The following is a 15,044-nucleotide window of genomic DNA, read 5'->3' as shown; positions in this document are numbered from 1 at the left end:
CCTTTAGAAATATTGCAGTTAGCATACAGAAACACGGTAATCATTAAAATGGCTAGTTTGCCAGTTTACATGTCAGTTTCCTTCAGAAATATTGCCGTTAGCGTACAGAAACACGGTAATCGTTAAAATGGCTAGTTTGCCAGTTTACACATCAGTTTCCTTCAAAAATATTGCCGTTAGCGTACAGAAACACGGTAATCATTAAAATGGCTAGTTTGCCAGTTTACATGTCAGTTTCCTTCAGAAATATTGCCGTTAGCGTACAGGAACACGATAATCATTAAAATGGCTAGTTTGCCAGTTTACATGTCAGTTTCCTTCAGAAATATTGCCGTTAGCGTACAGAAACACGGTAATCGTTAAAAAGGCTAGTTTGCCAGTTTACAAGTCAGTTTACTTCAGAAATATTGCCGTTAGCGTACAGAACACGGTAATCATTAAAATGGCTAGTTTGCCAGTTTACACATCAGTTTCCCTCAGAAATATTGCTGTTAGCATACAAAAACACAGGGTAATTGTTAAAATGGCTAGTTAGACAGTTTATAAGTCAGTATAAATACTGCCGCTTAGTATACAGAAACACAAGCTAACGGTTAAAAAGTGGCTTGTTTGCTTGTTTAGATATATTCTTTAGAATTACTGATGTATACATTAGTATACATAAATATAGGCTAATTGTTAAAATAGCTAGTTTACATGTAAATTTCTTTTACATATACTTTTGTTAGCACACAGAAACACAGGGTAACTGTTAAAATAGCTAGTTCATTAGTTTCCAAGTCAGTTTCCTTTAGAAATATTGCCGTCTGGGTTGCTTGTTTACTTGTTTTCTTTAAAATTACTGTCAATTAGCATACAGAAACATAGGCTAATGTCTAAAGTAGCAAGTTTCTGAATTATATTTTGGGGTGTAAAAACACTATAATGTACGATAACGAGAACAAGTCTTTCTTTTCGAAACTGTTAGCATACAGAAACATGAGCTAACATGTGACATGGCTAGTTTGCAAGTACACAAGTTATACAAAACTCTTTCTTTTAGAAATTTTGTCTGTTAGCATACAGAAACATACAACCAATAACTTTTTAAATACGTAACATGTGTTTGTGTATATGCTAATTTATAAGGCAAATGAGAAGTTAGTCTTTTGATTTAGCAAAGACATTTCTGCCCTATCTGTATATGGCAGAAATCATAAGAGTAGTATGTTAGTATGCTAATCCGTACTTAACTATACATATTCAGCAAACTTTTATATTAGCATTTCGTTTCATATTTTGGCTTGCACTCTCTTTCTAGGCTCCTCCGTTGACCTCCTCATCATTTTGCGTCTGCTTCTAATATTCCTCCTCTTTAAGCTTTGGCTCTTTGACATATAATAAATTAGTGCATGTCTTAGCTCCGCGCTTTTGGGTGACTCGTGTGCGCTACGCCCGGGCGAGTATTGGCTTTCTGACCCTGGATTATCTTCAGGTTATTATTGGCACGACTCTCACTCTGTCTCTCCATTCATAATCACACCTCGAGACGCCTCCACCTGAACGCTGGCAAAAAAACTTATTAATATCTTCTCACAGTCAATTAACCTGTCACATGTGACTTAGCTGCCTTTACCCACAATGCAGTGCTACAGTCTAATAATAGACCGCTAACTCCTGAACAGAAGTTGCTCTTAAAACTGTTAAGACACTTGGGTGAATCTTCTGAAATGTTTTTTGATGCTCCTCATCTACTTACTCCTTCCATTCAATGTGCTCATTTCTCTGCTATATCTCCTTTACATTGTTTTTAGAAATGTTAGCTGTATGATTGGCAGATGCAAGGAGGTGAATGTGGTTGGATGAGCTTTACAAACCGTTGTAGAAATGTTAGAAACCACTCCAAATTAAAAAATACATTTGAGATTTAAAACAATTATTTTAATATTATGCTACTAAAATATAACATTGTGTGAATGTTGTAAAAATCTGAGAAAGTATGACTTTTTTAATAGAACACATTTTTTTTTGTGCAATCATTTTTGTTTCCCTGCTGGCAACATTTAAAACCAGTCTGAGGTGGTTTGCTAGCCTATGCTAGCTCATTGATGCATTGATATCATTTTGACAACCTAACTGCAACCAAAATGCAGTGTTATGCTGCACTACAGCATTGTAGAAATGTCCAAACACATTTCCAAACTAATTGTAAAATATTTTTAGACAAACGTTTTAATATGCAACCAAATTAAAATATTTTGGACACTTTTTGTTAACATATATTTTTATTGCTTAACGTTTTCCCAACTGGCAAAAAATCAGTTGAAACCAATTTTAATTGGTTTAAAATCCTTTACTGGATTATGCTGGTATTTATCTGGCTCATTTGCACATTATGATGGTTTTGACAACATAACCTCAAAACTTTTCACGCCTCACATACGAACAATTACGTGAAACCAGTTGTTGAGGTAAGTTAGCGTGATTTTACAGTAGTGTCACTGCTGAGAACATTGAGAACAAACATACACTTTCTTCCGTTTAATTTGTCCTGAAGCTGGCTATTCTCGGTATTTCGCTCTGCTGAACGGGCTTTTATATTCTTCTTTTTATATTCTTCTGATGAGCGCAGGCACTGACATCTTACCATTGTGCCGTTCCTTGCCGATTTATTCCTGGAATTGATTGAGAGAGTTCAAAGAAATAGTGCTCTTGAAAGCAAGTCCTTGTGTTAAGACTGCGTGGGTCACTCAGTCAAACTCCACAATCGGAAAACACTCCAGTTAATTCTGCCAATGACAGATCCTTCGCCTGGACCTAGCGGTAATGATACGGCGGTAAACACACGCCAATCAATGGCCTCCTTTCAGCCGGCTGCTATCATGTGACATGATCTGCAGACTTATTCTTCATCTTCTGAGCTGATTTGACTCTTTATTAGCAACTAAGAACACATTTGCAATGCTCCCAAACAGCTTATTAAAGCTGTAAATGTAGTCTTTAAGTCTTCTGGAGGAAAGGAACAGGCCATTATGTAAATTATTTTTGATAATAATCCATTTTGAGCTAGTGTTTAATAAACCAAATAGTTTATTGGTGCTCCAATATTTTCCAGAAACTTGACAATTTGTTTTTATCATAAATTAGCCACTTTTTAGTACTTTGCTGTGGGGTCGAGGTGACCAGATTGGCATTTAGCACATCGCTGCATGGTTGTGTTTTTTTCGTATGTTGCACAGTAATTTGTAATGGTTTTAATGGTTTAAAATTTTAATGGTTTAATGGTTTAGCTTTATGGTTAAGATGTTTGGAAAGATCTTTAGTGCATTATTGGTTTTAGCATGTTGGTTTTAAAGTTTTTTTTTTAGCATGTTGCAGTGATTTATAATGGTTTTGCTTAATGGCTGAACAGACCTTTAACACATACCTAAAAAAAAGTAAAATAAAGCAAAAAACAAAACAAACAAAAAACTATAAGTTACTATAGTGAAACAATGGTCACCACACATTAACCATGGTTTTGCTACATTAACCATAGTTTACCCATCATATCTGTAATAAAACTGTGGTTATACAAACAGCAATCAGTACACCCAAAAACTAAAAAAAAAACAGTTATTGCTTTTTTACTATAATTTTTAGGATTTTAAATAGTTGCAAATGTATTTTTGGTGTTTTTTTTTACGTTTTAGAATTTTATCATGTTAAATAGTTGTGAAGGTATTTTCTTTGTGTTTTTAGGAGGTATTTTAGCATTTTATCATGTTCAATAAAGGTATTTTGGTGTTTTCTTTAGCATGTTTTAGCATTTTTAACATGCTGTGTTTTGTATTTTTTTTTTTTACATATTGATTTTTTTTAATGGTTTTTAGCAAATTGCGGTGTTTAAGCATTGCTACATAGTATTTTGGTGGGGTCTTTTAGCATGTTGAATGGTTGCGAAGGTAGCATGTTTATAACGCATGTTTGGAAATGTTTTGTATTTTTTGTTTTAGTGTATTGCTAAGTGTGGACTTGCTGCATGGTTGTGAATGTTTTTTTGCACATTACTTTGTGGTTGCTAGAATGGTTAGAATGGTCTTTAGTTAGTTTTGTAGCTCATTTTGTAATGTTTGCTGAGGTTTTAAGCATATTATTAAGCATTGTGGTTGATTTCAAAGATTGTAGTTTGCTAACATTTTAGTGAAAATTTGAAGATTCATGAGAAAGGAGAACCCAACACTAAAATCCAATTGAAAAATATTTGTTTAAATTGCAAGTTTAATTATTTATTCAAATGCATGCACTTTTGTATTATATGTAACCAATCGTAAAAATTAATAAATAAATGTATATATATATATATAGATATATATATATATATATATATAGGATATTGGCATAATGTTTACTGGTGTGTATTTATGGGGAAAAACATTAATTTGAATTAAAATAAAAATGTGTCTGAGTGATTCTTGGTTCAAAAGTTGGCAAGGTCTGCTCTCATTCAACATTCATAATTTATTGCTTTTACACACTTAACATGATATGTCAAGCGTAACATCCATCCATTGAATAAATTAGACAGAAAAAAATATGAACTGGAGAGAAAAATATAAATATAATATGGTTGAGTCTTGAATGCTAATGAGAGCAGGACAGAACAGCACTAACACGTTTCTCTGCTTCATTTTATAGTTCCTTTAGCTTGAGAGGACACATCGCTGTTTAAATACTCTCAGTATAATTCAAGTTTTTCAGAAACGTGTTGTAATTCTGTGCCAAATCTGTGGTGGTTTCATGCAGCGACTCTGGCCTGTGATGTAAGATGACCCACGGCTTGCTTCGAGGTTGCAGACGGGTTAAGCTGAACCTCTAGAGAGGCACTTTTGCAGAACTCAAGGTTGTTTTTCTGTGTCTCGAGCCTGGTGATGACGAGGCTCTTCTGTCAGGTCGCGCGCACTGGATTTGAGTCGAAACTCTTCGAGTTCATGGGCTGCTGATCAAAGCGGCTCCGGAGCGCCGATGAGACTCTTCGCTGACTTTCATCTCCACGCCGGGGTCTTTTTTGTTTTGGCTTGTCATTTCACAATGTTGCTTTCAAAGAAAAGTCATCATTATTTATCACAGGAACCGTTCCGATTTATTTTGACTAGAGAATAAATGACAGCACTGTAGCAATAATTCATTCAGTTTTTATTTTCGCAGCTCCAATCCGACTTGCATGTCTGTTTCGATTCGTTTGGTAACAATTACAGCGGATCTTACATAAAGTTTGGCCCAACTCTTGAAATATGAAGCGCTTTGGAGTAGTTTTAGTATACACTCACAATACAGTACATGTCAGTTTTAGAAAGAAAAGTACATGAAGAGTTTAAGTCGACTACATTAGCCATCAAACTGAATGACACTTTAGATGAAACATCAAACTTTTCCTGTTTTGCTCTTAATCTTAACAAATTGTTTTATTTTATTTAACTTCTTGTATCTTTTTTATTGTTTTTATTGTATTGTTTAATTTCTCCATTATTTAAATTGTTCTCTTTATTATTATTATTTTGTGATTTAATTTTTTTTTTTTTTTTTTAAGATTTTCATGCAATAATAATTTTTTTTATTGTAAATTATAAAATTATCTTTTATGTAAATAAACACTTCGTATTTTTTTGTAAATATATATAAATATTGTAATGTAAAAAATATTTGATAAGTATTTTATATATTTTAATACATTTTGGACATTGCTGCATGGTAGTAAAGGTGTTTTCTAGAGGTTTTTATCACGTTCTTACGTGCTTTGCTCTACATTAGCAAGGGTCTTCTGAGCAGTTGCTTCCTGTTTTTGAGGTGAAAAGCTGCTTAGATGCGGCACTCTGGAGCTCATCTTCAGCTGCAAATGCCCAGCCAATACATGCATTACAGAAATCACATCCTACAGACTCTACATGAGGGCTGTTATGGGCTTAACGTGTGCAGCTAAATATTTTGTGGATTATCCTCATTACAGCTTGATCAGCCCTCCATAGCAATTAGCTCTTCACTGTTTCATCCGCATATCGCTGGTGTGGAGCTCACAGGCCTTCAGCCTCTCCAGCACACACTGTTACACTGCGTTTATTTATCTGTGTTGTGCATTGTGCGACTTAAAAGAAAGAACATTATTGGAATGTGTGATAGAGCTGGAAAATATTCATATTTTTCAGCCTTAAGACAGTATTTGATATGCATCTCAATTTTAATTACTTTTTCCGTTTTTTGCATTCAAAGAACCATCATTTCAACCAAACCAAGAAGATTCACAAAGCTTAGAGACAATAGTAAACTACAGTCAAAAGAAAAAATATTATTTTTTAAAGTTAATTTATTAATATATATATATATATATATATATATATATATATATATATGATAAAAAATTGTAAATAAAACTGCTAAACTGTTTATCAATTTTTTATATTTTTATTTATAAATATTTTAAAGCTATGTTATGTTGATTTGATTTGTTTTTATTCATATAAATATTATTCGTAAACTTTATATTTATAAACGTTTTATTTATACAGTATTTATAAAAAATATTTTCAAACTTATTTTGCATAATATTTTGTTTTTAAATTATAGGATTATTTAAAATACTATTTATATATTTTTATTTATAAAAATCATTTTAACCTTTGCATTTACTGTATGAAAACATGATTTATGTTTTCTTTAAACTGTACTTTTTATATTATTTTTAAATTATAGAAACATTTTTAACTTCATATTTACTAAAGAACTATTCATATATTGTATGTATAAAACTTCATAAAAATTATATAATTTATTTAAAATAATAAAAAAGAATATTATATGTATAGTTTATTTATAAAACTTGTTTTTAAACTCCAGTAATTAATAAAGATGATAATGAATTAAAATAAATATTAAAACCCAGAAATGATTCACACAATCGATGAACTGAATCAGTTATGTTAACCGACTCATTGATTCACTGAACCAGCTAACTGACAAACAGAATCAATTCACTGATTCATTGGTTCACTGAATTGACTCTATCAGTTCAATAACTTGCTGAATTGGACCATTTGAACTTTTTTGTCAGGAGAATCGTCTCCTTCTTCTTCTGTCAGCCTCTTCCAGTGTCCCGTCCCAGAAAAGGCAAATTTCCTTGGATACCCGCTCACAGATTGTGTGGTTTTACTCACTGATATCACACCACATGATGAAAACAGGTGCTGCTGCTCTATATATACATGTGTTCTTGCAGGCAGAGGAGGAGGAGGAGGAGGAGGAGGATGAAGAAGAGCAGTATTAGTCACTCTGTCTGCTGTAGATCCATGGATTCAGAGCCAAACCTTGACCGAAATACTCCTGAACCGCAGTCGCTCACCCACTGATGCTGCGACCGGTCACATCAGGACAAACGCGTTCAAAAACCTGATTATTGCTTTATTTAAAAAAAGTAAGTATGTGTGTATATGTATTTTTTAGTGAGCATTTTTGTATTACAGTAATGAAACGCATTACCATGAAAACAATGTAAAATTAAATGTTCAGATAAACTAGCATTCACCTAAAGGCCTTGAAGAACAGGACATCAGTAAAGTATTAGTGCTGAACATCTCCACTCATTCTTATGAACTCAGCGGGCTGCAACAGTGAGCTTAAACCATCCCAAAAATCCCTTCAAACCTGACTGTCAGTTTATTGTTTGCCTGCCGAAGTGTCTCCAGAAGTCGGCCGAAGCAATAAGAAATCCCATCTTGTCAAAGACGAGACTCTGTTGCGCTTCAGTAATGGCTCCTGTGGTGTTTTTGTTCTCAGCCGTTGTTTCTCCTCAGTTGTTACTCTGCTGGAAGAAAAGCTGAGGACGCGAACAGGCTTCTGGAAACATCTAACACCCAATATCTGACTAAGCGCTTCTCCCATCTCCGTCTGTTGGTGGCTTTATTCACTTGCAAGCTCACATCCATCAGAGGACGGGAAGATTAAAGCCCTCGCTCATATTTCCGGCCCAGATCCCATTTCATGCCAAAGATAGAGTTCCAAGTTCATTACCGATGTTTTCCATCCAGAGGTTTTTTGCTAACTGACAAAAACGCTGTCAGCAACGCGGATTATTTCCATAGGAGTCAGGATACTTAATTTGACCAAAAAAAATGGTGGACTTTTGTTCTTTTGGTAATTGATCAGCTGGTGAAACTTGGGCGTTTTGTACCAGGATGGACATTTATAAAAGGGATTGGTGACGTCAACCAAAAAGCACAAAATGTTTTGGAGCAAATTACATTTTTATTACATTGTGTAAAATAAAAAGGTCTATTTTGATTTCATGTTGACTTGAGCTACAGCTACAGGAAGTGTTCAATTCAGCAGATCGGTTTCAAATTCAAGTTGACTTGTCTATTGAGCCATAGGAAAAAATGTCTGCTTCTCCATTTGTCTGAAAATAAGTGTCTGTCTGTCTGAAAAAAAGTGTATGTTTCTCTCTGTCCAAAACAAGTATATACCTGTCCATTTTCCTCGCTGTTCATCTGAAAAAGTCTGTCTGAATAAGTACAGTATCTGTGTCCATCTGAAAAAGTGTCTCCGTCTAAAATAGTATGTCTGTTTGTCTTCTCATCTTTCTAAAAATAAGTCTCTCTGTCCATCTGAAAAAGTGTCTGTTTGATCAAGTCTGTCTGTCTGGGAAAAAAGTCTGTCTGTCTGTCTCCGTCCAAAAAAGGATCTGTCCATTTGCTCTCTGTCCATCTGAAAAAAAGAGATGTATGTGTGTCCATCTGAAAATGTGTTTTTCAATCTGTCTGTCTGTTTGTCTTAAAATAATATGTCTAAATTATCTTTGCCTGTTTCTCTGTCTGAAATAAGTATTTTTCTACCAGTCCATTTATCTTAAAAAAAAATTAACAAAATATATATATATGAATCTGTCTGTCAGAAAGTACTTGTCTGTTTGTCTGAAAAGAAAAAGTGATTGTAAATTGTCTGTCCATTAGTAGAAATAACCTGTTTTTGTGTTTAACTGTCTAGAAAGTGTCTAGTTCAGGTGCATCATGGGAGTTGCCAGTCACTTGAGTGACTCTGATTGTTGGATCTATCTTCGGGATTGTAGGTAATGCTGTCCTTCACTAGGCAACTGACAATTTCCTAACGAATGAAAATGTTTATTTTGTTTATTTTTATAAAATCAAATTTTTTTTTTCTTACAGAAACATGCATCACTGAACAAGCTCATTATCATACAAATAAGAAGCAAATATTTTGTTTCTCTAGTATCTGATTGAAATAAAGGAGCTGGTTCTCTAGGGAGTGTAATTTGGCTTGTTATTACAGAGGTTTGGTCTTGTGCTTGTGAAGCGGTACATCCTCGCGTGTGTGATTATCTCTTCAGCGTGAAGAACAGCACCATCTGTTTGGGTGTTCGCTGCTCAGGTACGTCACACCACCTGTCTGCGTCTCTCTCATCGCTGTCATCTCACAGCGGCCGCTGTCCACATCTCAAGATTCAGGGTGTTTATAACAGAGCTGAGCTGAGCTGTTCGTCTATCTATCTGTCTATCTATCTGTCCGTCTATCTGTCTGTCTATCTATCTGTCCGTCTATCTGTCTGTCTGTCTATCTGTCTGTCTGTCTATCTATCTGTCTATCTATCGGTCCGTCTATCTGTCTGTCCGTCTATCTATCTGTCCGTCTATCTGTCTGTCCGTCTATCTATCTGTCTGTCTGTCTGTCCGTCTGTCCGTCTATCTATGTATCAGACAGATATACGGACAGACGGCAGACAGACAGTCTCTGTCTGTCTGTCTGTCTATCTATCGGTCCATCTGTCCGTTTGTCTGTCCGTCTATCTATCTGTCCATCTGTCTGTCTGTCCATCTATCTATATATCCATCTGTCTGTCCGGCAATCTATCTGTCCATCTGTCTGTCTGTCTGTCTGTCAATCTATCTATCTGTTTGTCTGTCTGTCCGTCTGTCTGTCTGTCTGTCTGTCTGTCCATCTGTCCGTTTGTCTGTCCGTCTATCTGTCTGTCTGTCTGTCCGTCTATCTATATGTCCATCTGTCTGTCTATCTGTCTGTCCGTCTATCTATCTGTCCATCTGTCTGTCTGTCTGTCCGTCCGTCTATCTATCTCTCCATCTGTCTGTCTGTCTGTCTATCTGTCTGTCCATCTGTCTGTCTGTCTATCTATCAGTCTGTCTGTCCGTCTATCTGTCTGTCTGTCTATATATCTGTCTGTCTGTCCGTCTATCTGTCTGTCTGTCCGTCTATCTGTCTGTATGTCCATCTATCTGTCTGTCTGTCCGTCTATCTGTCTGTATGTCTGTCTATCTACCTGTCCATCTGTCTGTCTGTCTGTCTGTCCGTCTATCTATCTGTCCATCTGTCCGTCTATCTGTCTGTATGTTCGTCTATCTATCTGTCTCTGTCTGTCCGTCTATCTGTCTGTCTGTCTGTCCGTCTATCTGTCTGTCCGTCTGTCTATCTGTCTGTCTATCTGTCTGTCTGTCCGTCTATCTGTCTGTATGTCCGTCTATCTATCTGTCTCTGTCTGTCCGTCTATCTGTCTGTCTGTCCGTCTATCTGTCTGTCTGTCCGTCTATCTGTCTGTCCGTCTGTCCATCTGTCTGTCTGTCTGTCTGTCCGTCTATCTATGTATGTCTCTGTCTGTCTGTCCGTCTATCTATCTGTCCATCTGTCTGTCTGTCTGTCTGTCTATCTATCTGTCCATCTGTCTCTCTGTCCATCTATCTATCTGTGCATCTGTCTCTCTGTCCATCTATCTATCTGTGCATCTGTCTCTCTGTCCATCTATCTATCTGTCCATCTGTCTGTCTGTCCGTCTATCCATCATCCATCCATTCATCCATCTATCTATCTATCTATCTATCTATCTATCTATCTATCTATCTATCTATCTATCTATCTGTCTGTCTGTCTGTCTGTCTGTCTGTCTGTCTGTCTGTCTGTCTGTCTCCGTCCATCCATCCATCCATCCATCCATCCATCTGTCTGTCTGTCCATCTATGTATCTATCTGACCATCCATTCTTCTGTCTATCTATCCATCTGTCTGTTTATCCATCCGTCCGTCCGTCTATCTATCTGTCTGCCCATCAGTCCTTCTCTCTCTCTCTCTCTCTCTTGTCAGTCTATTAGTACATTAGTTTCTGATGCTGTACTAATAACTACATTTGTATAAAGGAATGAAATGGCTCTTTGATGTCAACATTCATGTATAGTTAGGCATAGAATATAATATAATTTTTAATTTTAATGTCTTAAAACAAAAATACAGCAAAGAAAACAGCAGAGGAATTCATTCCTGCATCATATTCTTGGCCCCACTTTTTTATATAATATTTTTGCCCCGAGCCGTTGTTAATTTCCAGCCCTGCCTCTTTCCAATTAATTACTTCAAAGGCTCAATCACGAGCGTGCTTTGATAGTCTGCAGTGCGGCGAGGGCGTTCCACAACCACTGCGCCATATTTCATCATAAAGGGTCACTTTATCAAACATCTCCGGCCGTTTTGGAGGCCTACCAAATGTGCAATTAACAGCGGATGTGGGGAGGAGGGCGGCTGCATAGCTGATAACGTCTGCGGCCGCCAGATGTACTGCGATGACTTTGCTAGCTGATTGCAGCATGGGGTGATTTTAATGACTCAGGTGTGGAAGGAGGAGAGCCGAGAGCCTGTGCTCCTGCCTTCTGCTGTCTCCCACTATTGATTTTGTCTAGAAGACTTTAGACGGGAAGCGTTTGTGTCTGTGGATGAGGACAGAACCGGTGATGGCTTTGTTTGTTGTGATGTTTACTAAACGCAGAGTGCCATTGAGATGGAACTGAATGGTGGGTTATTGATTCGAGTTCACTTAAGGATATGAATGCAACATTTGAATCATTCTTTATACAAGAACGTAGACGTGACCGCATTTCATCTGTTCATTCCCACTGAATGTACTTAATGTGTTACTAAAGCATCACCAAACCTTTATTACTAATTCATTAGTATTAAAGGTTAATTAATTAGTATTAGTAATTAAGACATAAAAATGTATTCAGATTATCTAATTTATTAACTTTCCATTATTAATAATAATAATAATACCAATTAAAGCAATTAAAGTAATTGTATTTATATAATTTTAGCATTAAGTTGTTGTTGTCATTAATAATAATAATACAATTATTTATTGTATTATTTTTCGAACAAAATATTTGATTTCTTAATTTGTCATTTAAGTTGTTGTTGTTAATGTAATTAAAAAAAAAATTTGTTTTAATTTATGAAATTATTATTGCAACAACAAAATCAATGATTTGTGAATTTATTGACTTGTTATTAATAATAATACCTTTTTTGTTTTATAATAAAAAAAATATTTTTAATATTTTTAAATAATTAGATCTTTATATGTAAATTAATATTCATATCTAAATATGTAATTGTCGCAATTAGGGATATGCCATATCAAATTTTCCTGTTGCGATTAATTGCTCATGCTTTTAACACAGTGTACGGTATTATCACGGTATTGAAATTTAGTTTTTTAAACAAATGGTCATAATACAGTACAACAGGTTCAATAACTTTTTTTCTTAAACCGAAAGCAATACAGAACAACATAGGAAGTTGCTCAAAATAACACAGATATCCACCGCTGCTAGCCTTTATCACTAGCTAGTGTCCGCCATCAGTCTGCTCCAAACCACAGAATGAACAAACGGTTTCTTAATTAGCCAGGAATGATCTGGCACCTGGAAACTCTCTTTAATCTTTAGTCTCACTGTGTCGATGGATAAAAGTGAGGCGAATCGAACCGCTAGGCCACGTTACGTATCGTAGTGATGAACAGAAGTAGCCTCCTCTCTCTCGACGCCTCGGCTAGATGGTAATGAAAGCGACGGGTGTGAATATCAACACCCACCCGGTGACTTGATTTCACACTGGCACACAGGAGACGGTCTAAATTTATACACTCGGTCTCCTCGCGGCGCAAGTATTAGCCGCTAATGCTCTGAGGGATTCTCTAGAGTGTCACTCCCACCGCCTTCTTGTAACGCTGCTCATTGTTTATATTTACACGTTTCTCTTCTCCAGCACCTGCGCTAAAACAGTCCTGTCATCTCGCCTCGCTCGCACTATTAAATATATCATGTGAGAAGTAAAAAAAGGTAAGAACACTTGTAGTCTACTGTTTGGTTTGATAAAGCATTCAAAGCGACAATAGCAGCGATTGCTATTTGTTGCATACGGTTTCCTTTTAAGCTAACAAACCGATTTGGTCAGTTGCGTTTGGCTTGGTGAGCGATAAAAGTCCTGCCACGTGTTATTTTCTTTATCATTTTTATTACTCAAATAATTGTAAATAGTTAGGGTTAAATGTAGTACTATTAGTACATGACAAAATGTACAATAATTATATATTGATTTATGTTTTTATATAATTTATTTTGGAAAACAATCAACATTATTATGAAAACTCATAATAGTAAAATTGTTTTATTATTAATGTTATTGTTTTACTATTGTTGTAGTTTATTATTATTTTAAGGAACATATTCATATAATTAATAAACAATGTTACTAATAAAATTTATTAAATAAAATATAGCTTAATTGTTGATTTTTATTATTAAAACAATTTAATATATTTTATATAATTTAATTTATAAAGAATTGGTGGTAGTCTTAATAAAGTTAAATAGTTTTAAATAATTATATAATATAATTGATAAATATCATTTTAAATCAGAGTAATTTATTGTTATAAATGTCATTTTGTTATTATTATGGATAATATAAAATATTAGAATATTTTATAATAAATTGCGTTGTTATTTTTTAATGTAATTAATAAAATAAAAAATCATAAAATAATAATGTATTTTGTAACGAATCAGTTCAAAGGGGAAATATGAATAATCTTAACTAGTTATTTACATCTGCTGTATTTACTTGACGTCTCAGTGTCAACTAACAACATTACCAAACATCATATAGATGAGGTTATATTAACTAGTGATCCATCATATACATGCATAAAACATACAGTACACAATACACAAAACTCAATATACAAGAACAGTAGCAGCATACACAATGCCCTAAAGTATATGTGAATTAATTCAAAGAAAGGTTATTCTATGAATTAGAGAAGAGTCTCTTTTTATGTGCATTATGTGTCTGTTTTTGAGAGACTTGAGTTAAGAGTTGTGTTTTTATGGTTCCTATGGAACCAGAGGCCTGTTCTGACTTTTTTGAGGTGAAAGTTGCATTTTGGGGTCCATAGACCCTTCGTTAGATAAGGGGGCGTTAGATAATATTTGTTAAACATAAAAATAGTTGTGTGTCTGATTGGTCCAAATGCTACGTATTGTTGTTGTTTTTTGTTGTGTTTACACTAAAAGCGAAGCAAATGTTTGCATTTGTGTTACTCACTCTGGATTACTCTTGGGATGTTTTTAGTGTCATTTGTGCGAATAAAAACAATAAAAACATTTCCTGATACAACCGGACTCGTTGAAGACAAGATTTAGGCAAATATTGCGCCCAATTCATGCCATTTTTCAAATATTGCGCCCAATTCATGCCATTTGCGTTTCCCGGTGCAAATTTGCATCTCTTCGTGTCTTTGCATTGACTTATGTATGTATGTAATTGTATGTAATCTACTCACTCAAATGATTAAATAAATTATGAAAAAAAAGAGAACGAAATAGTGGTGCTCTTAGTGGTTGTTGCTGCTTGATTTGCGCATGTTTAAGCTATAAACACGATTTTAGCTTCCCTGAATTTCCCAGGTTTCCCATGACTTTTTAAACGCTTGAAATCACGTTGTAAACATTAAGACCAAAGCTCACGGTGTCGTAGCATATGCGCTAATCGCAAAACAATGGCTTCTGACAGGAAACATACATTTTTATTTAGCTTTAGTTTGCTTAGACTAATGTTAGCTGCTTAGTTAATTGTCACAGTGGCTGAACAAAGGCTTTATAATGGTATAAAATTGCTAAATAAAACAATATATTAGCTGGTTTTGATGCTAGCACTAGTTCGAAAAAACTTGAAACGGAGAC

General features: G+C 35.0%; 1 protein-coding gene across 1 annotated transcript in view; it reads left to right on the top strand.

Moving 5' to 3' along the window:
* LOC132159306 (piggyBac transposable element-derived protein 3-like) overlaps positions 1-7,276 on the top strand; it is a 14,637-nt gene extending 7,361 nt beyond the window's left edge. Inside the window, exon 3 of the mRNA XM_059568827.1 lies at positions 7,229-7,276. Within this exon, the coding sequence (XP_059424810.1) occupies positions 7,229-7,276 (48 nt within the window). The remainder of the gene's footprint in view (positions 1-7,228) is intronic.
* Positions 7,277-15,044: the final 7,768 nt, after the last annotated feature.

This window comes from Carassius carassius, chromosome 16 (assembly GCF_963082965.1).
Source record: "Carassius carassius chromosome 16, fCarCar2.1, whole genome shotgun sequence".
In the NCBI taxonomy this organism is placed as follows: Eukaryota; Metazoa; Chordata; class Actinopteri; order Cypriniformes; family Cyprinidae; genus Carassius; species Carassius carassius.
Note: the sequence above shows the minus strand (reverse complement) of the source record. Positions and strands in the feature narration are given on the sequence as shown.